The following is a 25,756-nucleotide window of genomic DNA, read 5'->3' on the forward strand; positions in this document are numbered from 1 at the left end:
AATGAATATGTGGTGTTACAAATAATGCATATCTGTTATTAAAATAACAACTAGGAAATAAATGTTTGAGTCTTGACTCTGCCATTTACTAGTTCTGTGACCCTGAACAAGTTAATTTAACCTCTCAGTGCTTACATTAATACAGGTAAAATGCTTAGACTTTTGCCTGGCATATGATGGTCACTCAATACATATAAAACTCGAGATGAGAATGAAAACCTGTTGTATTTACCCACATTTTTGCTTTCATTTGTTGTTTCTTCTTTCCTGAAGTTCCAAGATTTCTTCTTTAATCATTTCCTTTTTGTTTGAAGAACTTCCTTTAGCCATGCTTTTGGAATATTCTACCAGTAACAAATTCTCTGAGTTTTCCTTCATTTTTCCATGTCTTCATTTCTTCCTTATTCCTGGAGGATATTTTCATTAGTTCTAGTTTGACAGTTTTTCTTTCAGCACTTAAAAAATATAGGCCTACTTCTTGCCTCTATAGTTTCTGATGAGACTCCTCTGCCATTCAAAGAGTTTTGCCTCTATTGCTTGGATGTCAGGTTTTTTTTTTGTTTGTTTGTTTGTTTGTTTTATTTATTTATTTATTTAATGAATATAAGTTTCCAAAGTACGAATAATGGATTACAATGGCTTCCCCCCCATACCGTCCCTCCCACCCACAACCCTCCCCTTTCCCACTCCCTCTCCCCTTCCATTCACATCAAGATTCATTTTCGATTATCTTAATATACAGAAGATCAGCTTAGTATACATTAAGTAAGGATTTCAACAGTTTGCTCCCACACAGAAACATAAAGTGAAAAATAATAGATGATTTTTTTTTAATGATGATGAAATCAGATCAGACCTATTGTCATGTTTAATCCCAGTGAGAGTCAAGTTGGGAGTTGATAGTTTCTTTTCTTTTCTTTTTTTTTTTTTTTTTACAGAGGATCAGTTTAGTATGCATTAAGTAAAGATTTCAACAGTTTGCACCCCCATAGAAACACAAAGTGAAATATACTGTTTGAGTACTCGTTATAGCATTAAATCTCAATGCACAGCACATTAAGGACAGAGATCCTACATGAGGAGTAAGTGCACAGTGACTCCTGTTGTTGACTTTACCAATTGACACTCCTGTCTATGGCATCAGTAATCTCCCTATGCTCCAGTCATGAGTTTCCAAGGCTATGGAAGCCCTCTGAGTTCTCCGATTCTTATCTTGTTTAGACAAGGTCATAGTCAAAGTGGAGGTTCTCTCCTCCCTTCAGAGAAAGGTACCTCCTTCTTTGAAGACCTGTTCTTTCCACTGAGATCTCACTCACAGAGATCTTTTGCCAGAGTGTCTTGGCTTTCCATGCCTGAAATACTCTCATGGGCTTTTCAGCCAGATCCGAATGCCTTTAGGCCTGATTCTGAGGCCAGAGTGCTATTTAGGACATCTGCCATTCTATGAGTCTGCTGAGTATCTCACTTCCCATGTTGGATCACTCTCCCCTTTATTTATTCTATCGGTTAGTGTTAGCAGGTACTAGACTTGCTTATGTGCTCCCTTTGACTCTTAGTCCTTTCATTATGATCAATTGTGAACTGAAATTGATCACTTGGACTAGTGAGATGGCATTGGTACATGCCACCTTGATGGGATTAAATTGGAGTACCCTGGTATGTTTCTAACTCTACCATTTGGGGCAAGTCAGCTTGAGCATGTCCCAAATTATACATCTCTTCCCTCTCTTATTCCTACTCTTGTGTTTAACAGGGATCACATTTCAGTTAAATTTCAACACGGAACTTATGTTATTAATATTAATCATGATCTTTTTCTTCATGTGAAAATTATCTTCATAACTAACCTATCATATTCCTTTAGGTAAGAGACCATATCTCTGTTCATATTCTAGGTAGCTTCTTGAATATAATTTATCTTAATAGGATTTGCTTTTATGAAATACATTATACTTATTTGTCTGTTTTGGTGGATCAAATTGTGAACATTATTTTCTCTTTTCATTCTAAGTTGCATCAGATGTTGTAGAGCTATGAAGAATGTTATTAAATCTTAGAGAATTTTTTTTGACAGACAAAGTGGACAGTGAGAGAGAGAGAGAGGGAGAGAAAGGTCTTCCTTTGACATTGGTTCACCCTCCAATGGCTGCCCTGGCCGGCGCCCTGTGGCCAGCAAACCACGCTGATCTGAAGGCAGGAGCCAGGTGCTTCTCCTGGTCTCCCATGGGGTGCAGGGCCCAAGCACTTGAGCTATGCTCCACTGCACTACCAGGCCATAGCAGAGAGCTGGCCTGGAAGAGGGGCAACCGGGACAGAATCCGGCGCCCCGACCGGGACTAGAACCCGGTGTGCTGGCACTGCTACGTGGAGGATTAGCCTGTTGAGCCGTGGCGCCGGCCAAATCTTATAGAATTTTAATAGAACAGGAAGACTTTGCACTAGAGATAAAGAAGGATGAGCCATGTTTTAGAGTTATTGAAAAGAACCATTTGTTTTTCAACAATGAAAGTGGGTACTATGAACCTTGGAGGCAGATTAATTAGGGTTTATAAACCTACTAATTCTTCACTGTGCACAGTGGGGAAGCAATTTTAATGAATAAGGCAAAAACTTTATGACAGTTAATCTAAGTATACTTGAGTAGTTCTTGGTAGCTGATAGTCTCACAGCTACATAATAGAGACAGATATTCTTACCTGACATTTATTGATATCTGGAAGCTTGTCTGGGCTTTGGGTCCATCACAGGTGGGGGGTGTTGTCTGTACTTGGAGATCGAATGCAGATTCTTTCTTCTCCAAGAAAACATTGTATTTCAGAGCTGTCTGTTGGATTGATAAAAGCAAAGTAATTATCTCCAGTCCACAGCATCCCTTAAACTGACACCATTTCATTTCTCTTGACTTGCCCTTTATTTATGAGGGTCATAATAAATTGAGATTCCATTTCCAGGAGAGGGTTACAGTTGAATCTTTTCAATTTCTCCCGAGTCTTACCTGAATATACACACATCCTTCTCCTGACACTGTTATGTCATACTCTCCAGGAAGGTCTGGCAATGAGACCTGCTGTAATAACAGGCGATTACTGTTTTCTACTTGGAAGTTTGTCAAAAATGTCCCCAAAGACTGGATGGCCACTTTCACTGTCTCGGTTCTGGCAAAAGTAGCTGCTCCATATCTGGACAAAGCATGGAGAGCCACCACCGTGTCCTGAAAGAAATTAGTGTAAAAATCCAAGATAATGTCAACTTTTAGGGGCATGAACCTTCCATAGTCCATTTTTACAATTATAAATGTGTCATGCATGAGTTTTCTCCCCAATTATTGGAGTCCCAGAATTAAATCTCAAGACTTATTTGAAGTTTTGATATATCTCAGAGTCAAAATGTTCATATAACTTCCCTATGTAGCTTGCCCTAGAGCAAGAACGTTCATGTTATATGTGTCAGGTTCACCTTGTGGTATTTGCTATTCTTCTTCCTCTTTCTCTGTTACCTACAATGACACCCACCATCTTCCCACAGAACCATGATCTTGCCATTGCCTACAGCGAGTTTCTTAACCCCTGGATGTGCCTTCAAAAGACACCAAAGCAATCACCAGGTGCTACATATTTCAATCTGACAAGTAGGAGGAAAAACGTTGGGGTCAGGGTTGTGGCACAGTGGGTTAAACCACAGTTTATGATGCTGGCATTTAATATTGGAATGCAGGTTCAAGTCCTAGCTTCTACACTTCCAACCAGCTTCCTGCTAATGCCCCTGGGAAGGCAGCAAGTCATGGGCCCAAATACTTGGGCCCCTATCATCCAATGGGAGACCCAGATAGAGTTCCTGGCTCCTGGCTTTTTCCCAGCCCAGTCCAGCCCTGGTTGTTCTAACCATTTTGGGGAATGAATGAACAGTTGAAAGATCCCTCCCCACCCCATACCCTTGATCGCTCTCTGCTTCTCCCCCACCATCCTGCCACTCTGTCTTTCAAATAAATGATTAAATGAATGAATCAATCAATCCCGGGACCTGTGTTGTAGCACAGTGTGTTAAGCCACCATCTGTGATGTTGGCATCTCATATGAATACCAATTTGAGTATTGGATGCTCTAGTTCTGATCCAGCTTCCTGCTAAAGCACATGGGAAAGCAGCAGATGAAGGAGCAATTGTTTGAGCCCTTATCTCCTGCTCAGGAGACCTGGATGGAGATTCAGGCCCCTGGCTTTTGCCTGGCCCAATCCCAGCCATTGTGACAATTTGGGGGAGTGAACCAGCAGATAGAAGACCTCTTTCTCTCTCTCTTCTGTCTCTATCACACTGTGTATGTGTGTGTATGTGTGTGTGCGTGAGTGTGTGCAACACTCTGTAATTCTGCCTTTCAAATAATTAAATATTTTTTAAAATAAGTAATTCTTAAATAATAACATGAAGAAAAGCTTTATAATTCTAGTATTCTCAATGGTTTCTCACTCTCTTCATTAGTACCATTCTGTGAGCATGCACTTTACACCCCAGAGCACCTTTCTTAGATACCTTCTTGTTTCTCATTAAAAAGGCACAGTGCTGTCCTTCAGATAGTAGGATTGGCAAAAGGAAAAACAAGCACATGGAGTGGGCTCCATTTCACCAAGCATCTCTGAAGGTAAGTTCTGCCATGGATGCTCAGAATACTTGCAGTAGAAATTATAGGTATTCCGTTAGAGTTTTAGAAGTAATATTTTCTAAGGTTACATACATGTGGCTGGATGATACAGTCAATGGTTAATAATCCTGATTGACCCCTGATGGTGGGAGATGAAGAGTGGAAGCATGAGTTTCTATTATTTGGAGAAAACTTAAAAGGGGACCTGTGAATAAATAAGGAGAGACTTTTAGCAGAGAGGGAAAGAAGGTGTAGACTGGAGCACCGGGAACATAAAGCAATAAATGTTCATACATCATTTCTTAGACAACTCATCCCTCTGGTTCAGTTTAAGGGATCCCTTTAGTATTATAGACATTCCAGACTTTTTTGATTTTTTGTCATTGGTCACAATCCAAGGTTTGGTTACCACATAAAAAGGTCTGAGGGGACAACCCTGCTCCAATAAGTAAGGTGTGAGAGTACTCCAGTGGGCTAGAATAGGGATTGGGGTGAGTTACTGAAGTGTTTTAGGTTCTTTTCCTTGTTTCTGACAGACTCAAAATACTCAATAGCCTTTCATGTCCTTTTCTTTCTTACCCCTTCTCTTATTTTTTCTTTTTTTCCTTTTTTTTTTTTTTTTGACAGGCAGAATGGACAGTGAGAGAGAGACACAGAGAGAAAGGTCTTCCATTTGCCATTGGTTCACCCTTCAATGGCCGTCATGGCTGGCACGCTGTGGCCGGCACACCGCGCTGATCCGAAGGCAGGAGCCAGGTGCTTCTCCTGGTCTCCCATGGGTTGTAGGGCCCAAGCCCTTGGGCCATCCTCCACTGCCTTCCCGGGCCACAGCAGAGAGCTGGCCTGGAAGAGGGGCAACCGGGACAGAATCCAGCTCCCCGACCAGGACTAGAACCTGGTGTGCCGGCGCCGCAAGGCTGAGGATTAGCCTATTGAGCCATGGCACCGGACTCTTACCCCTTCTCTTATTATTACTCATTTATTTTGTTCATTCCTCCCAACTGCACCCTGACTCTACAGAATTAGAATGTTGTGGAACCACAGACCTGGGTGGAGGAGAAGCCGCCGTGGGCGTTCTGCTGCTTTGTGATCCACTTCACAATGAGCTTTGCAGTAGTCAGGTCCTCTGAGGCTGGGGCAGGCCAGGCAGTGAGGTGAGCAAGGAGCACATAGGACATCATCTCCACCTCAGCAGAGGGAGCCTGGGGGTGGAAGAAATGGCCCTCTGGTGACTTGGGTTTCTGAGGTCGCTCCCAGTGAATTGAATCATCTTAATGATAAGAATAAAGCAAGAATGAAAATCATTAATATTTCATGTATGACTCTAAAAGCCTATGCTTTTATTTAGAAAGAAATAACAAAAGCTGAAGTAAGGGTTTTTTTTTTTTTTTACATCAATCAAAATATCTCTAAATTTTTTAATCCAGAATAAATTGTAAACTTGATAAGATCAAGTGTGGTTGATCAAACCTTTGAGGACAGAAATTTATAAGACATGAAGTAAACTATTTTCAAATATTGTTTTTGTAGGATTAGTAAGGAAAAAACCAGCTAATATGATTCCCTCTTTGACTCCCTCACCTCCACCCTAAATTTATTAGGTCAATATTTCTATTTGAAATGAAATATAAAACCTACCAATTTATTTTAGGGAGTCATAATAGAACTTGTAAAACATGAAAACTACTATTATAGGTGACCACTTATTGTCTACAGCCTTAGTAGCTCAAGCAATCCAGACATGTATTCATATATCATAAAGAACAGCATACATATGAACTACACTTGTCTTTGTAAGGGGAGATTGACAGCCCTGAAGTCTCCTGTATTATTACTTTTATTGATATTGTCCTCTGTATAACAAAATATTCCAGAGAAGGCATGGGGATTTAGGGAGTGTTAATCTCCTAATGGGTGATTCTGCATGTGAATCTCAGCATTTCAAAGGGGTATAGGACAAAAGAAGATTCTTTTCAGAATTCAAAAATCTTCCCCTTTTCCCTTGAGTGGAAGTAGGTGGGGCAAAAATGATTTAAAATATGCTCTCACCTTCTTTTATAGCTTCCTCATCAAGTGACTTGAGTACTTCATTCCTTCGGCCCTGGTTACCTGCCAGGGCAAAAGCATAGGCCAACAGTGCCTTGGTGTAGACGTGGCTGCCATTGGTCTTTTCCTGTGCTGTGTTCCAGGCTGACTCTAGGCAAAACAGGGCATTGCGAACCACAGGGTCCTGTGAAGGGAGAACAGGGGTACCTTCAGCTATGTTAAAGACTCTAGGGTAGGAGGTAACAGCGCTTTTGAAAACTACTTTCTTTCTCTTCCTCCATCCATTCACCAGCAATCTTTTTAGAAATCACCCCCCCCCATTAGGATCCCATTAAATGTAACTGATAATTGTGCGACCAGGGGCCATATGTTTCTGATTAGTTTTGGCACTTAATCCTGGATTTTATTGAACAAGTAGTTTCTTCTTGGTGGAATTAGGCAGATGCATAATGACATGCAAAAGGAAAAGTTGTCACTTGGCTTGGAGAGGAGTGGTATTATAACCCTAATTCAGTAGATTCCATAGCAGTTAGAAAACTGGAGAAATATGTGATACCCACAGTGACTGGGAGAGGAATTTCCAGAAGGGCAGTGGTGATATAGGCAGAGAGGGTCACTTCATCATCTACTCCACCCTGTAAATGTAAGAGAGGGAAAGGGAGATAAATTCCACTTTCAGAAACCCTTCAAAGGTTTCTTCTCTTCTGATGGCCAATCTTCTATGAGTCTTTGGAATTTATTCTCATCCATATATTCACTGTACAAAGTACACTTCCCACCTAGGTCCCATTTCTTTCTCCTCAGTGGTATGCAGGTTTATCTCTCTACCCTATTGATCTCCTATAGTTTCCAGTCCTTTCCTTTAAGAATTCCCTTGCCACTTCTCCTTAGATGCTTTCATCCTTCAAGAAATTGCCATGGATTAGGGATTCAGCAGGTTTATGACTAGTTTAGAAAATAAATCACCTGCTTGGGGGCTGGTTTTGTGGTGCAGCAGGTTAAGCTGCCACCTGTGATGTTGGCATTCTATATGAGCAGCGTTTCTACTGTAGCTGCTCTACTTCTGATCCACCTCCCTGCTAGTGTGTCTGGGGAAGCAGCAGTAAATGGTCCACGTGCTTGGGCCCCTGCCATCCATGTGGGAGACTCAAATGGAGTTCCAGGCTGCTAGCTTTGGCCTGGTTCAGCCTTGGACATTGTAGCCATTTGGGGAGTAAACCAGAGAATGGAAGATCTCTCTTTCTCCCTCTGTCTTTCCCCACCACCACACTCTCTGCAACTCTGCCTTTTCAGTAAATAAATAAATCTTTTAGAAAACAGAAATCACCTTCATGGCATTGTTGAAGAGATTCCCAGAACTCCTGAAACAGCCATTGTCCTTTTGCTTCTGAGAAAGCCAAGTGAGGGCTTGGGTAATGTGTGCTTTGTCAATGAAGGCAAAGGGTTGTGCTTGGGCAAAACTCTTGAGCACAAAGGCTGTGAGCCTGGTGGAGAGAGAAAAGTGATTGTTGGAGTTATTTGTTGTCATGCAGCACCTTCACATGCCCAAGCTTCATTGCAAGGCACCCCACAACACTAGTGAGTCAGTATGAGATGATCTGAATGTGTGGAGCTGGGCAGTATCTGTTTGCTACCCCAAGACACTATTCTCTTTCTCTGGGCTCTGCCTGCCAATAATCCATTGCCAACTTGTTTCAAGCGCTTCCTGATTTACTTCCAGTTTGTTTTAGGTGCTTAGACTTGGCCTTACTTGTTCATTTGGTTGACTTACACTCTCATGCTAGGTTTTATCCCTTCTATTGATTTTCTACTGTAGATGAGAAAACCCTTCTATTCTAAAGTTCCTGCTATATAGGCTAACCTTGTGGAAATTTTTATTTGGCCAGGAAACACTAACTAAAAACAGAATATAAGCCCTTTCCCCTGCCTTCCTTCCTGTCCCTTCTACCAGCCTCCTTTACATGTATTGTCTCTTACTTGCCTATGTATTTTACCTCAGAAGAATAGTATTATTTAATGCGAGGAGGTACTAGGAAGAAAGGCTTTTCCAGTCTCAGTTTCTAGCATTTCTGGATGTGTAAAAATACCTTATGTGTGGCCATTTAAAAAAAAACTTGTAATGAGTATTAGAGATACATAACAATGAATAGCTTATGTATTCAGTGAAAAATATATTTTGAAATTAAAGCAGATAAACCCTGAGATAAGTCTCAGCTCTGCCACTTATTCATGCAACCTCGAGATGGCACTAGGCACAATTTTCTACCTCTGTAAAAAGAGGCCCATACTGTCTAATTCATAGAGTTGCCATGAGGAGCAAGAGTTGTACAGGTCTGGCCGATAGTACCCTTTCATTACCAAGTGTTGCCTTGATCTCTGCCATTTTTGTCTCCAAAGGTGCTGTAGGAGCCATCTTTGTGTTTGTAGTTCAGCTGTTTCTGATAACCTGAGATGGAAAGTTTCAGATGGTTCATGAAATATCAGTGATATATCAGAGAAAGATGGGATCCTCCTATGTTTGGACTAATGCCAGAAAAGCCACCCATGTGCCCTGGCCTCTCTTCAATGCAGGGCCCTCCAAGAGCCCATTGAATGTGAAGCCTACTTGTGGAAGGAATATTTACAATCAGAAAGTGAAGTGTCTGCTCCTTACTCACCAGCATTGAGAAAGTTTATGGCCTTGGACTTGAGCTCTGGAGTCAGTTGCTGGGTTTCATTCAGATATTTCAGTACATAGATATTAGGAGCAAAAAGGGCAATGTTCTGTTCACCACAGCCATAGGGCATCTGGAGGAGATTGTGTGTGTTTTTTATAGGAGAGCCTAATATGTCACCTGAGAGCGAAAGAGGAGAAGTCAAAACAATCATAAATGAACAGAATCATGAATCAATATTTAGAGTCATTTCTAAAAGACAGCAGATTTGAAGGAACTAGAATTTGAGAGGAAGATCAGGTGTACTGGAAACCAAGTAGAGTGAGGAAAAGTTAGAGATATGAGCAAGAAGTCGAAAAATTGAAGTACTGTGAAAAATTATATTTGGAAAAATACAATAGGAGTGGTGGTGGCAGTGGCTGTCTCAAATCCTCTGGGGACTGAATGACTCACCCAAAACAGAGACAGAGGCTCTGGCTGATTCTTTCACTACTCCTGGTGGAAGCTTCAGGGCCAATTTTTCTGATACCCCAGCATCTTGGTAAACAAACAAATCAGATTTATAAAAGATTATCTTTGATGTTGGTATTTCTGAAAAGTCCTAAGGAGAGTGGTTTTAGCAGTGAATATTAAACTTGGAATTCATGCCTCCTTAATACTCCAAATTTAGATCTCTTGGTACTGAGGGGTTTGCTAACCTATGCCTCTTTTTTTATTAACTGATTACATTGAATAGTACAGCAACTGCACCAAAGAAGACTCTAAGTTTTCTGAGGGTTTTTGAAGTCTCCTTAAATGTAATGTGGACTGATACAGAGATTGTATTTCTTTGCCTCAAATTTTAGCTATGTACAAATGTATACTTAACACATCAGAGGAAGTAAGCAAGTAAATCAATGGTGGGTACTTAGCATTTTTCAGGGGTTTTCTCTGTGTGGCTGTGATATCAGTAGATTTTAGTAACTACTCAGGAATCATTTTCTTGGACGTTCTTGACATGGGTGTGTATGTGTTAGGAGTGGAGGAGGTTGATAGGTACATGAGTTTGTATTCATGATTATCAGGAAAATCAGAATTGAGGAATGGTAAGGGTATGCCTTGTTATTCTTCTCTTGTGTATTCAGAGACAAACATTATTCTCCAGCAGTTCCTTCATACTTTCTACCTATCACACAAAAGCCTTTTATGATTTTCAGTAATTGTAAAATAACTTTCTCAAATGTATGACGTGTAAATGTGACGCAGGTTCACCAGCTTTGTTGAAATCATTACTTCATCTTATCTCTGCTTTGTTAACTTTCTTATTATAATAGATTTAGTCCATGCATAAAACACTTTTATTCAAATGATCCATTCTTTCAACAAATATGTATTGAGCAACTGCTTTGTGCCAGTTGCTGTTCTTGGTACTGGGAACACAGTCATGAACAAGAGTAGATAGAAATCTCAGCCTTTGTTAAATTTATATTCATCTTTTATGATAAACTCCTAAAGCTTCTTTTGAAATGGTTAGTTTGGGATTATGCATACAGTAGTGAAAGAGCAAGTAATACCACAAAAATGAGAGAAAATATTATGCTAACTGTATTTTCATGATTTAGTGGGTTTAATGCGTGAAATATCTTTGATTATAAGGACATAATTGTTATAAAATTAGAAATATATGTCCCTTCACCAAACATTCTGTATACTTTTCTCATTAGTTTAGGTATATTTTCATTCTGACCACTTCTTAGCATTTCCTGAAGCCATTTCTTAGGCCCTTATTTGTGCTGGGTGAAGGGATTTTTATACACTTGAGAAAAGAGCTAGAAACAAGGAACTGAGATGTTCCAGGTTGAATCCTGGTTGTACTATTGATTGTGATATAAATATAGTTAAGGACCTTGATGTCCTATAAGACTCAGTGACTTTATTTATTTTACAAGAGAAAGAGATACAGTGTCCTGGTTTCATCATAAGAATATTGCAAAAAAAAAATCCAATTAGTGTAATTAATGTGAAAACAAATACGTTTGTAACTTGAAATGTTCTGGTCTTCATATTGCTGTCATGAATCACTCTTACCTGATACCCAGAGTAAGGAGTTGAAAGTATGTTCCATCTTGATTCCTTCAGGCTTGGGTGGAAAGAAGAAAAAGAGATCAGAAGGGACTGAGCATCTCAGTAAATAAACATAATGGGAATTTTGAGAGCAAATCCATAGCTTTCTTAATTTGTAAAGTGAATGGCTTGAGTTAGACAATTTCTAATTTCCATTACATCAGTGAATGCCTAAAAGTTTGAGAAATGTAGATGAGCCTAGTTAATAGGGAAGGGAATGAGGAAGGATAATTAGAGAAAAAGTGATAGAAATAAGGAAAAGCAACTGATACAGAATATATCTAATGTAACTTTTAGTTAATGGAAAATAGCTAAAAGGCAAATGGAAAAACAAAACAAAATTAGTAATTTAAGACATGAACTTGTCACATGTGAAATACACAAAGTTAAAGTATTATTCCTACAATTCTATTTTACTTGAAATTATAGACAGTCAACATTGCTCCATTTTCTGGTCTCAGTAGGACAAGTCGGGCTTACTCACCTCAACTAACAGGAGTTTGACAACTGTGTCTGACTTCCCAGTTTCAGGAACTGTAGCCATCTCATTACCACAGAGGTCTGGGGACTGTATTGCTTCTGCACTCACGGAGAAATTCACATTCCCTGAAACAAATGGCCTGCAGACATGAGCTTGGATGTGCCACGGACTTGGCATTCTTTCAGTCTCCAAGATCTACAGGGGGTGCCAAGTTCTGTGAGAAATTCATGAGCTTGTTCCTTATTTAATCTGACATATACATGGACAAAGCAGCATTGATCAGTCTTCTGCTTTTGTGGCCCAAACAGGAGAACCTCATTGAAGGAGCCTTCATGTTTTCATCATCTTTGAGTACAGAGAGTCTCAGAGCACCTTCACTCACCTAGAGATGTAGGAGTTACCAACCAGGACAGGGTTTCCCTCTCATTTGCACAGAGGCAGTAAGAATCTTGTTCTTTCTGCACTGGGATAGCCGCGAAGTCAGGAGAAGCTTTCAGTTGCACACTCACCTGTAGTCCCACATGGGGAAGAGAGATAAAAGAGATGTAACTTCCAAAGGGCAACACATTTATGTACAGGATGGGGCAAGTGAGGAAGCCTGAAGTGAACCTGGGTGTTCAAAAGAGATGAGCAGTTTTTTTTTTTTTTTACAAAACATTTTGTTGAAAATGACACATAAGCTAAAAGTATTCACATGAAAATGTTGTATGGATATTATATAATATACAAACATTTCTATTTACATATATAGGTAAATATATTTATTTACATGTTGATTTTGGCACAAGAAAGGAAGGGGAGAGAAAGCAACAATGGTATGCTATCCTGAGGAAATTTCCCCACTGGCTTAGACTCATGAGAAATCTCCTTGTTTACTCTGTGGCTACAGTCTAATTGGAGTTCTTTCTCTCATTTTGTTAAAAAGATTTATTTTATTTATTTGAAGGACAGAGTTACAGAGAGAGGTAGAGACAGAGAGAGGGGTCTTCCATCCACTGGTTCATTCCCCAGATGGCCGCAACAGCCGGAGCTGTGCCCATCCGAACCCAGGAGCCAGGAACTTTTTCTGGGTCTCCCATGCAGGTGCAGGGGCCCAAGGACTTGAGCCATCCTCCACTGCTTTCCCAGGCCATAGCAGAGAGCTGGATCAGAAGAGGAGGAACTGGGAGTAGAACTGGTGCCCATATGGGATGCTGGTGCTTCAGACCAGGGCATTAACCCACTGTGCCACAGTGCCAGCCCCTCCCTCATTTTTTTTTAACCTGTACTCACTCATTTGGTTGGAGACATACATTACAGTTTTTATGGTCACAGATACTTTGGGGCTATTACTGGCTCCTGACAAGGTGTTTTGTTCACCAGACACATAAGATGCCGAGAAGTTGTGTAAAATATGGCTAAATGTGGGGCCAGCCCTCTGGCATGGAGTGTAAAGCTGCCGCCGCACTGCTGGAAACCCATATGAGAGCCAGTTCAAGTCCTGGTTGCTCCACTTCTGATTTAGGTCTCTGATATGGCTTGGGAAAGCAGTGGAAGGTGGTCCAAGTGCTTGGGCCACTACACCTATGTCAGAGACCTGGAAGAAGTTCCTGGCTCCTGGCTTCGGAGCAGCTCAGCTCATGCCATGTGGCCATTTGGGGAGAGAACTGGAAGATGGAAGACCTCTCTCTCTCTCTCTTTCTCTCTCTTTGTAACTCTGCTTTTCAAATAAATAAATAAATCTTTAAAACTAATGAATAAATATGGCTAAATGTGATGGACATTAGAAAAAAGATACAATGGAAATATCATGGAAATTTAGAGCAAGACAGGATATCCCAGTAATGGGATCGAACCTTACACAAAAATCCACTCAAAATGGATCAAGGACCTAAATCTATGACCAAATAAAACAAATTACTAGAAAACATTCGGGAAACTCTGCAAGAGATTGGTATAGACAAAGACATCTTGGGAAAGACCCCAGTAGCACAGATAATCAAAGCCAAAGTTGACAAATGGGATGCTATTAAGAGTGTAAACTGGTGCAGCCATTGTGGAAGATAGTAACAAGATTTCTCAGGAAGCTGAAAATAGCAATCCCACTCCTGGAAATTTACCCAAGGGAAATGAAATCAGCTTATGAAAGAGTTATCTGTACACCCATATTCATTGCAGTTCAATTCACAATAACTAAGATATGGAATCAACCCATATTTCCAACAACTGATGACTGGATAAAGAAATCATGTCATATATACATTATAGAACACTACCAATGTTAAAAAAAAAGAAATCCTGTTTTTTGCAACAAAATGTATGCAACTGGAAGTCATTATATTTAGTTTATTGGTAGTCCCAAAAAGACAAATATCATGTTTTCCCTGATTTGTGTTAACTAATAGAGTACCTAAAATATAATGTATTGGAGTGAAATTCACATTTTGAGATTCCATAATTGTTTACAGTCCTTGTCTCTATTGTTAAAGAACAATATTTTTTTCCTTCATAGTAGTTGTTGAACTCTTAGTGTAGGGTTAATCTTATGAGTTGTAAAGATACATTTTTAGGATAAAGAGGCTTGTATCTAGGTTTGGCTCTGGTAAACAAGTAACTTGTCTGCTGGATGACCTTCTCCTGCTCCTTGGGAGTCTGGCCAGTTCCCAGGAAGGAGGATAAAGGAATGTTTCTGATAAACAGATGGGCATGCTTCATGTCTCAATTCTCTGGCCAAGATCCCAGATGGGACGTACTGCTTGCTTAAAATTTTGGCAATGAGCCACCTTTGTCCTTGGGGGCTTTAAGAGGGAGCCAGAGCAAGCCTCTGCTGCTGCTGTTCCATCCCAGGGGAACATGCAGTCATGCTGAACGTTGAACGTGCCCGTGATGATTACTGATGATGTTTGATTCTCAGTATGGATCCTTTTCTGGTGCTGTGTAAAGATTGCCTAGTGGTAAATTCCCGGGTTGAGTCCCCTACTCTTAGGGTCTTCCCCTCTCCCTGTTCTTTCTCTCACTCTCTCTCCCCTGCTTCTTAAAATTTGCTACTTAAATAAACTACTTGTTTCTTTATACTACAAGGCTTGCAGAGTATTTCTTGCTGATCGAACTAAAAGTAACTAAGTCTGTGCACAGCAGACAGCTGAAAAATAATTTGCTGTCACATGAGTATAAAGTAAACTGAAAATAGATCTTTGTAAAATTAAGAGTGGGAATAGTAGATGAAGGAAGAAGAAGAGTGAGAGCATGGGTGGGAGGGAGGGTAGGGTGGGAAGAATCACTGTTCCTAAATCTGTATATATGGAATGAATGAAATTCATATACCTTAAATAAATGTTTTTTTTTAAAGTAGAAAGACCACAATTCCACAGGAGTATAAATAAGGGCTAAAAACCACAATCAAATCAAATTTCCTTTTTTCCCTTTAATCCATACTTGATTTGGGAGTCCTTACCCGTATGCATTTGGGGAGATAGTTTAATACAGTGGCCTTGAGTGTGAAGGCTTCTCCACGGATCACAGAGTACGGTAATGTGAGCTCCACAAAGAAGGGCTTGAAGGCTCGGAGAGAAGCAATGGGAGACAGACCAAGCCCAGTGTCATTGGACAGGCACAGGGCCTCTGCTTTCCACTCAGTGATGGTATCAGGAACTGTAGCTTCTACTTCAGCCATTCCTGATGAGCTGGGGAGGATGACAATGTGATGAACAGAAAGGAAGTAAGTATATTGGTTATTTTTGAGACAGTAATTGATGAGTGTGTTCTAATACCATACTTCTGAGTCCTTTCAAAAGAATTAAAGAAAATGCACAGTTTAGTAAGGGCCCATGATGGAAAAATAAAAGGCATTTAAACAGTTCTGTTTCCCCTACTATGGTCACATCATCCACATCACCTAAAAGTCTATACTATTGTTTGAAATCTGAATATGGATTTGAACTTGTCATTGGTACTTCCATTTCTAAAATGCAATCTGAGAAATTCATGGATTATAATTGTATAAAATGGTTTAATCCATGTAGAGTTGCTTTAAATTTATTTTTCAACACACTGTTCCTGAATATTATTAAATTTAGAAAGCTAGAGAACACACCAAGATGGCAGAATAGTAGGGAGCTTACTGTTCTAGTCTAGGGAAGATAGTTAAAAAAAAATGGTGAAGAAAGCCCAATCTCAGGAAGGGTTAGTGAGAAGACGGTAGAGGAAACTCCATGCAAATTAGAGAGACACTGTGGACCTATGTGGAGGGTATGGACACACATAACTCAGGACTCCAGCAGCCAAGAACCTCAGTACCAGCTTTAGAGAGTGCGGTGAGCCCAGACTACAGCAGCCCAAGCCACTTGTGATAAAGCTGCTGGAAGAGCCTGGCATGAGTATGGCTTGGAGCCCTGTGGGGGACAGTGTACCTGCCAACCTATAAGGAATAAAGGGGGGCATGTTTCTCTCTCCCTGACCACCCAGCACTGGCATCTTGTAACTAGCTGAGAGAGGGTGGGTGTCATTTTGGACATGTAACAGCTGCACCAACTCATGTCCATGTGCCCAGCAAATAGCAGAGTGAGATGCCTGAGCCTGGTTGGGAGAATTGACAGGGTCTGGGTGCCCATGACTGTGAAAACACTGTGGCTGCATGTGAGGGTGCAGGGTGTGGCTGGGTCTTTGGGCAGTCACAGTGGGAGTCTCCATGTGCTCCAAACTCCCTGATTCCCTGCTGAGGGTCATTGTTGCAGAATGTGTGCTCAAACTGAGGACTGCATAGATCCTTTGTGTTGTTCTTGTGGCAGTGTGAATGAATATTATACCCACTGGGGCTAGTGACCAGGCATTGATTTCCTTGGAGGAGAGGAGATGAGCATGAGACTATGCCAACAGAACAGATTAATCCTCCCCTTTGATTAAAAAAAAAAAAGAAAAATAAGAAGAGATTTACCATGTCCAATTTGTGTGTCACCTTGGACACTCCCCTCAACCTGAAGCACTGACAGAGCTCTCTGGCCACACCCGGCACACACCTCATGGTATTCACTGAAAGAGCAGACACTGCACTAATCCACAGAGGCATAGTCCAATGATAAAAGCCGTGACAGGGAAAAAAGTCCCTACAAGTATTTCCACAAATACCAAAGGTAAATGCAGCAACCCAAGAAACAAGAACAAGGAAGACAACATGATGCCTCCAAAGGAACACAACACTTCAATACTAGAATGTGAAAATGAAGAGACTGAAGAAATGCCAGAAAGGGAATTCAAAAAATTGTAGGATTACTTAGAAGTAATCAGAAGCAAATCCAAGAATTAAATAAATCCATACATGACATGAATGAACATTTTTTCCATGAAACTGAGATTTTTAAAGAGGGAGGAGATGCATAATTTGGGACATGCTCAATTGGATTTGCCCCAGATGGTAGAGTTAGAAACGTGCCAGGGGATTCCAATTCAATCCCATCAAGGTGGCATGTACCAATGTACCAATGCCATCTCACTAGTCCAAGTGATCAATTTCAGTTCACAATTGATCATAATGATAGGACTAAGAGTCAAAGGGATCACATAAACAAGTCTAGTGTCTCCAAATACTAACTGTTAGAATAAAAAAGGGAGAGAATGATCCAACATGGGAAGTTAGATACACAGCAGACCCATAGAATGGCAGATGTCCTAAACAGCACTCTGGCCTCAGAATCAGCCCTTAAGGCATTCAGATCTGGCTGAAGAGCCCATGAGAGTATTTTAGGCATGGAAAGCCAAGACAAACACCTAAATGAAAGATCTCTGCAAGTGAGATCCCAGTGGAAAGAACAGGTCATCAAAGAAGGAGGTACCTTTCTCTGAAGGGAGGAGAGAACTTCCACTTTGACCATGGCCTTGTCTAAATAAGATCAGAGTCAGTGAACTCAAAAGGCTTCCATAGCTATGGCAACTCATGACAAGAGCCTAGGGTGATACTGACACCATAAACAAGAGTGTCAATTTGTTAAGTCAACAACAGGAGTCACTGTGCACTTACTCCTCATGTATGATCTCTGTCGTAAAAGTGTTGTACATTGTAAGTTAATGCTATAACTAGTACTCAAACAGTATTTTTCACTTTGTGTTTCTGTGTTGGTGCAAACTGTTGAAATCTTTATTTAATATATGCTAAATTGATCTTCTGTATATAAAGTTAATTGAAAATGAATCTTGATGTGAATGGAAGGGGAGAGGGAGCAGAAGAGGGGATGGTCGCAGGTGGGAGGGACGTTATGGGGGGAAGCCATTGTAATTCACAAGTTGTACTTTGGAAATTTATATTCATTAAATAAAAGTTAAAAAAATAAAGATTTGAACTATTTAAGGGATGAAAATAATGATAGTGCTTATAAGTACTGTGAACCATTTTGTGTTTGAGGCATCCAAAATTCAAGTGTTTACTAGATTTTTCTCCTGAAATCCTGCTTATTTGTGCTTCATGTATTTATTTTTATTATTGATGTTGTAAAACAGTAGAGTAAAAGTGTCTATATCTATGTTCATTATGAATCCCATAGCTTTCTAGTTAGGAAAAAATAGTCTCAAAAATACTCTTAGTGTCATTTTTTTGGTTAGTATTTTACCCACTTATGGTATTTTAGGCACCTTTAATCATTTTAATAAGGTGTTTATACAAATTTTAAAAATTACATATTATATCTGAACTAGTTAGTGAAGAGTAAGAAAAAATAGCTTATTGAGACTGTAGATGTTCCATTAGTTAAATTTCAAAAGTTTTAAAAAGAATATTCAGAGATAGGTTAAGATCCAATGGTATGTATTAAACTAGCTCCTGTGATGTGGAAAGGATCTCTGGAAGCAGTGGAAGACATGTTAAGGCACTTAACTTACCTAGTTGCCATGGTTGTGGTTGTGTTGTGATCGTATTTTAATACAGGTAATGATACACTGACACTTTCGTTGCCCGATAATCTAGAGTAGTATAAAATAACTAATTGTCACTGCATTAGCTATAATGTTAAATTGGCAAGTTGTAGCATGAGGCTTAAATCTTTATTTTTCAAATGTGAACCATAGCAGTCTAATGCTGTTTTGTATAAAGTACAAATGCTACAAATAGTCTCAGCACTCAACATGTATTAATACCTCTCAGATGAATGCAACCTTTCATATAAGTGTTTCAATATGCTTCAGAAAGTATCTGAGTCTCTGTGAGTTTGTTAATCTGTTTGGTAATGAAGATACTTCCTGGTTTTTGTTGTTGTTGTTGTTGCATATTTTTATGTTTAAATTTGAGTTTTTACATTTTTACTATTGTTAATTTAAGTACAATTTGTTCAATGGTTAAAATGGGATTGTTAGTGAAGAAACTTAAAAAGAGCCTCATTTATGTAACGGCTTAAGTCAAAACTATCTTTTATGTTCTAAGTTCATACACTACTAATGATCTGTATTTCTGTTTAAATATAAGTGATGATGTTTAAAATAAAATAAAATTAAGTTAAACTTTAAAAAGCTAGCATTTTCTGGTAGTATCAGGAATACAAAGATTTATAATTGGTGTGTTGATACACTTCCAGTGAAATTTTATAAATCAGCCTTCTTCTGCCTTGAAATGACAGAAACTATTAGGAAAATAGTTGAAATAATGAAACCATGTACACACACCCAAAGCAAATCATACAAATGGAAGTTACTCACTTTACCACTACCAATTCCCAGATCCAGGTTTCAGGAAAATAGCTTCGCGCAGTCTTAGGGAGTGTTAATGGCGTCATCCTCTCATTCTGTATTGTATCAGTCGCCAGAACTATCACAATGAGAGAAAAAAGTACACTGGTTTGAGACTATTTCCATGCAATGTGATCTGAATATATAATGTGGACAAATATTCAGTTTTCCTGCTAAAATTAAAATTTTAGGAAAACTGTACTTGGAGCAACATATTGAGCCACTCATTTTCTGGGTGGCTCGAAAGTATACAATCTTGGAGAAAATAGAACCTTGCGTTGGTGGAGCCAGAATGAAAAATGGTGCATAGTTTCTGGGTTGGGGCAGTTGGGGTAGGCTTCCAAAAAGACAGTAAAGGGGCTGGTGCTGTGGCACAGCAGGTTAAGCCATCAGCTGCATCACTAACATTCAATAGGGGCATTCCTTCAAGCCCGCTGTTCCACTTCCAATCCAGCTCCCTGCTAATGTGCCTGGGGAAGCAGCAGAGAATGACCCAAGTGCTTGGGCCCCTGCCACCCACATAGGAGACCTGAATGAAGCTTTGGGCTCCTGGCTTTAGCCTGCCTCAGCCCTGGTTGTTGCAGCCATTTAGGGAGTGAACCAGCAGAAGGAAGACTTCACTCCTTCTTTGTAACTTTGCCTTTCAAATAAATAAAACAAATCTGTGAAACCAACAAACAAAAAAGAAAAAAACAAAAGACAATAGAACTTTGGCCTTTGAGAGAAGCAATAATCCAATATGCAAGGCCGGCGCCGTAGCTCACTAGGCTAATCCTCCGCCTAGCGGCGCCGGCACACCGGGTTCTAGTCCCGGTCGGGGCGCTGGATTCTGTCCCAGTTGCCCCTCTTCCAGGCCAGCTCTCTGCTGTGGCCAGGGAGTGCAGTGGAGGATGGCCCAGGTGCTTGGGCCCTGCACCCCATGGGAGACCAGGATAAGCACCTGGCTCCTGGCTCCTGCCATCGGATCAGCGCGGTGCGCCAGCCGCAGCGCACCAGCCGCGGCGGCCATTGGAGGGTGAACCAATAGCAAAGGAAGACCTTTCTCTCTGTCTCTGTCTCTCTCTCTCACTGTTCACTCTGCCTGTCAAAAAAAAAATAATCCAATATGCATTTGAGGCAAGGATGTATTTGCTGTAGTGAAATCGTTTGAATACATAATGAGCAGAGCTGAAGCATGTTAGTATTATCACTGATAGAGATTCTTTCAATGTTTTTCTTTCTGCAGTCCATAGAACCAAATGAAGTGTGTTAGCTTATCTACCCAATTTTAAAAAAAAGCAAAACAGGGAAAATTACAAACTGCTGGACAAAATAAAGACAAAAATCAAGTTCCTATCAAGTGCAATTCTTTGGTAGGGCAAAAGAAATGTATGACATAGAGTAACTATAAGGTTGGATTGGAGTTGTACTGGTCATCAGTGAAAATCTAGTAAGACAGCTCTTCTGTTCTGCACTTTATTAAAATATGTACAGATGAAGATTCAGAGTTAAAGATTCTAAGAGGGGCCAGGATGTAATCTTCCATCTGCTGCGCCAGCATCCCATGTGGGTGCCAGTTCTAATGTCGGCTGCTGCACTTCTAATACAGCTCTCTGCTGTGGCCTGGGAAGGCAGTGGAAGATGGCCCAAGTGCTTGGGCTCCTACACCTGTGTGGGAGACCCAGAGGAAGTTCCTGGCTCCTGGCTCCTGGCTCCTGGCTTGTGATCCGTCCAGCTCTGGTCATTGTAGCCATATGGGGAGTGAAGCAGCAGGTGGAAGATCTCCCTTTCTTTCTCTCTCTCTCCCTGCCTCCCTCCCTCTTACTCTCTGTAACTCTACCTTTCAAATAATAAATAAAAAATAAAAAATCTAAGACTTCCACTCTTGAGTTTTCTTATTTTCAGAAATAATTTGTGAAGAGCAGATACAATAGGAGATTCCTTACATGATTCTTTCCCCATACCTTTCTCATTCAGAGATTTCTGCATTTATATAGTTTCATTTCTCCATATCCTTCTCTGGAATGGCCAGCAATTTCTTTACTTGGTCTCTTTCTGTTTGACTTTAATTCCTCAATGTTTTCTGATGTTTCACGCCTCCATTCACAAGCTTAAGCATCTATGGCAACCTGAAAATTTATCCCATAGGTATGGTAGCCATGGTCCCTAAGCCCCCTAATGGTTTTGGGGAACTATAAAAATGTCTTAATTTCTTTCCAAACAATGATGAAAAAGTGTATATAACCCAGCCTGGATTATATTTGTCTTTATACCTACACATATATAAAATATTTTAGTGTGTATATATATATATATATACACACATAGATATGTAAAGCAAAGGAATTCTAGTAAACTTGAACATCCTAGAAAGATTCCTGGATTGAATATAACCTTTTCGGGACATAGACTCCTGTTACTATTTTCTTTTCCCTTATTCTTTATCCATAAATCAAATTACATATTTATCTTCATGATCTAATTATTTTGAGGCTATGTTGAAAACCAACTGCTGTTGGAACTGTTGGAATGCATGTTATAAGATTATATTTTGGAAAAAGAGGAATGCTGTTTGGAAAATAGGTTGGTTATGTCCTGAACTTACAGGCTAGTAGCACTTTAGGATCTGTCTATAGATGTCACTTTAGATATCAAAGACTATAGTAAATAATTCTTTAAATAGTCATTATCCTGGGGATAGATTATAATAGCATCGTATAAGCCGGCGCCGTGGCTCAATAGGCTAATCCTCCACCATGCGGCGCCGGCACACCGGGTTCTAGTCCCGGTTGGGGCGCCAGATTCTGTCCCGGTTGCCCCTCTTCCAGGCCAGCTCTCTGCTATGGCCAGGGAGTGCAGCGCAGGATGGCCCAGGTGCTTGGGCCCTGCACCCCATGGGAGACCAGGAAAAGCACCTGGATCCTGGCTCCTGCCATCGGATCAGCGCGGTGCGCCGGCTGCAGCGGCGGCCATTGGAGGGTGATCCAACGGCAAAGGAAGACCTTTCTCTCTCTGTCTCTCTCTCACTGTTCACTCTGCCTGTCAAAAAAAAAATAGCATCGTATAATATATGAAATGAATATCTTATAAAATATTATTGTCTAATGTAAGGAGGGAACTTATAAAAGAATTATTTTTTCATTGTGTTAATGAAATTAAGCCTGAAGAAGAAAATTGACTTGCTCTGTGCTGCACATCAGGACTTTTGGCTCCTGACTCAGTCTTCAAACTTTTTTAAAAAGATTTTTTACTATGCCAACAAAGACAGCTTAGTGAAAGATGACATGTTGAAAAGGGTGGGTAGAATCGGAGGGGAAAATGCTTGGCTTTGGGCTCTGCAATTAAGGAGCCTGAAACCAAGACTAAACATGAAACATTTAGGATAGGATTAGGAGATAGAGAAAGTACACTTCATTTATATGTGATTGCTATATGTGATTATTGCAAATTTCACTATAATTTGACTTAAAGCTATATAATTTCTTCTAATATCTTTTTCTTTGCTTGAAATGTTTCCTTTTCCTCTTCTGGCACCTTCTGTACACTTGGGAAAGTTCTCTTCATTCCGTATGAGCTATTTCCTCTATGTAATGTTTTCATACTTCTCAGGATTATTCTCTTTTCAACATTTTTTATTTTAATTTTATTTTTTTCTAATTTGAGAGAGAGAGAGAGAACAAGAAAGACAGGTAAGGGAGGGAGTTCCCATCTGCAGGTCCAGTCCCCAAGTGCCTGCCATGTTGGAGCTGGGCAAGGATGAGGCTGGGAGCAGGGAACTCAATGAAGGTCTCCCATGTAGGTGGCAGGGATCCAATCACTTGAGCCACCATTGCTGCCTCCTAGGGCCCACATTAAGAGGAATCTGAAGTCGGAGGCCAGTATTGGATGTAAAACTCTGGTGCTGTGGCATGGAATGCAGGTATCTTAACTGCCAGGCAAAAAGCCCACCACGTTCTCTTCTCATGTATCCTTTGTACACCTATTGTAGTAATTATTATGTTTTATCTTTTTGTCTTTTTTGTTTGTTTGATTTTGCTTACTGGGTGGCAATGTCGTGTCCAATAGATCAAAAGATTTGTTTCCACTGGATCTGCTACTTACTGTCATCATAACTTTGGGCAATTAATTTATACCATGTAATTGTAGACTCCATCTTCCTCATGTAGACAATATACCTGCCTTACCATGTAATTGTTATCATATTTGCTTTATTTCCTTTACTTTAAAACATAAACTGATTTGCGATTTTACCTGGCATTGTGTAGAAAGCACATAGTTTGGGATATTTGATCTTCAAGTTAGTGAATACATTTAAGCCCATGTCCTGGAAAGACAATGATTACTTGATCAAACATAAATATTTAAACATTTTTTTTGAGTATTGTTAATCAGAACACTTTTTATTGATATTTTAAATGTTTCTATCAACTTCTTTACCCAGTGTGGATAATATCATGTAAGTTTTTTTTAACTTTTATTTAATGAATATAAATTTCCAAAGTACGATTTATGGATTACAATGGCTTCCCCCACATACTATCCCTCCCACCCACTACCCTCCCCTTTCCCACTCCCTCTCCCCTTCCATTCACATCAAGATTCATTTTCGATTAACTTAATATACAGAAGATCAGCTTAGTATACATTAAGTAAGGATTTCAACAGTTTGCTCTCACACAGAAACATAAAGTGAAAAATAATAGATGACTTTTTTTAAGTGATGATGAAATCAGATCAGACCTATTGTCATGTTTAATCCCAGTGAGAGTCAAGTTGGGAGTTGATAATTTCTTTTTTTTTTTTATTTTTACAGAGGATCAGTTTAGTATACATTAAGTAAAGATTTCAACAGTTTGCACCCCCATAGAAACACAAAGTGAAATATATTGTTTGAGTACTCGTTATAGCATTAAATCTCAATACACAGCACATTAAGGACAGAGATCCTACATGAGGAGTAAGTGCACAGTGACTCCTGTTGTTGACTTTACCAATTGACACTCCTGTCTATGGCATCAGTAGTCTCTCTATGCTCCGGTCATGAGTTTCCAAGGCTATGGAAGCCCTCTGAGTTCTCCAATTCTTATCTTGTTTAGACAAGGTCATAGTCAAAGTGGAGGTTCTCTCCTCCCTTCAGAGAAAGGTACCTCCTTCTTTGAAGACCTGTTCTTTCCACTGAGATCTCACTCGCAGAGATCTTTTGCCATGCCTGAAATACTCTCATGGGCTTTTCAGCCAGATCCGAATGCCTTTAGGCCTGATTCTGAGGCCAGAGTGCTATTTAGGAAAAAGTCAATTTTTTGTAAAAAAATTGGAATACTGATCCATGCTATTATGTAACTTATGTAAATTATTATATAACTTTTCTATAACAAAAGTTAACAGAAAACTGAATCAAGTAGTGGAATAATGGAATTTTATTTTCTGAAGACTCTTCAAATGTTGTTACTCATGTTCTTTAGCACAACAAAGCTGAGCATTGTAATGCTGAGTGTGAAAAGGATTTATAGTCCAAAATTCATCCTGGCCTTGGCTGTGTTCTGATTATCTGTTAGCTGAGTAAGACACTAACCCTCACTAGGCCTCAGTTTCCTCAGCAGAAAAATGAGAACTCGCCCTGAGCATGTTAAAACATTCTTTACCAATGTGATCTTCTATTAATCCTACATAATTTATAGAACCCTAATGGCTCATAATGGGTTTTACCTTTACAAGTCTGTAGACATCTTTTTCATCTCTGTCTACAACTGGGTATGGGAATGAGTCAGAGGAGACATGTTTGATACAGTTTTCTTCTTCATCTTTTGTCCTGACGATACCTTTCAGATGTGCCAAATTATATACCTATAAAGTATGAGAAAACAAGTGGCATTGTTTTCTTCAGCTTTCTTGGATAAACTCAGTAAAAAAGAACTAATGTGGCCAATGCAAATCATTTCTTGAGTGTGTTTACTACCTATTACAAAGTTTTTGTAGATATTTTCTTTTGAAGAGTGCTTTTTCCTAAAAGTGTTTATGATATTCAAGAAAAAATGTGTTCCACATACTAAAGAGTATCAGAAAGCATCAAGAGAATGTTCAAATTCTTATGTTTGAGGGAAATATTTCTAATATTATTATAACATTATAATATGACATGTAAATGTAATAAAAATGTAAAATAAATGTAAAAT

The 25,756-nt window shown here is 39.7% G+C and overlaps 1 protein-coding gene across 1 annotated transcript in view; it reads right to left on the reverse strand.

Moving 5' to 3' along the window:
* The window catches only part of LOC100353095 (alpha-2-macroglobulin), a 66,770-nt gene that overhangs the window by 14,173 nt on the left and 26,841 nt on the right, over positions 1-25,756 (reverse strand). Inside the window, exons 16-31 of the mRNA XM_070048340.1 lie at positions 25,290-25,427; positions 23,835-23,907; positions 19,575-19,683; positions 15,352-15,580; positions 12,301-12,427; positions 11,922-12,043; positions 11,402-11,453; positions 9,788-9,871; positions 9,338-9,514; positions 9,039-9,126; positions 8,008-8,164; positions 7,241-7,315; positions 6,684-6,864; positions 5,681-5,904; positions 2,996-3,211; positions 2,697-2,824 (exon numbers count right to left, since the gene is read on the reverse strand). Coding sequence (XP_069904441.1) covers positions 2,697-2,824; positions 2,996-3,211; positions 5,681-5,904; positions 6,684-6,864; positions 7,241-7,315; positions 8,008-8,164; positions 9,039-9,126; positions 9,338-9,514; positions 9,788-9,871; positions 11,402-11,453; positions 11,922-12,043; positions 12,301-12,427; positions 15,352-15,580; positions 19,575-19,683; positions 23,835-23,907; positions 25,290-25,427 — 2,180 coding nt within the window. The remainder of the gene's footprint in view (positions 1-2,696; positions 2,825-2,995; positions 3,212-5,680; positions 5,905-6,683; positions 6,865-7,240; positions 7,316-8,007; positions 8,165-9,038; positions 9,127-9,337; positions 9,515-9,787; positions 9,872-11,401; positions 11,454-11,921; positions 12,044-12,300; positions 12,428-15,351; positions 15,581-19,574; positions 19,684-23,834; positions 23,908-25,289; positions 25,428-25,756) is intronic.

This window comes from Oryctolagus cuniculus, chromosome 9, assembly GCF_964237555.1.
Source record: "Oryctolagus cuniculus chromosome 9, mOryCun1.1, whole genome shotgun sequence".
Lineage (NCBI taxonomy): Eukaryota > Metazoa > Chordata > Mammalia > Lagomorpha > Leporidae > Oryctolagus > Oryctolagus cuniculus.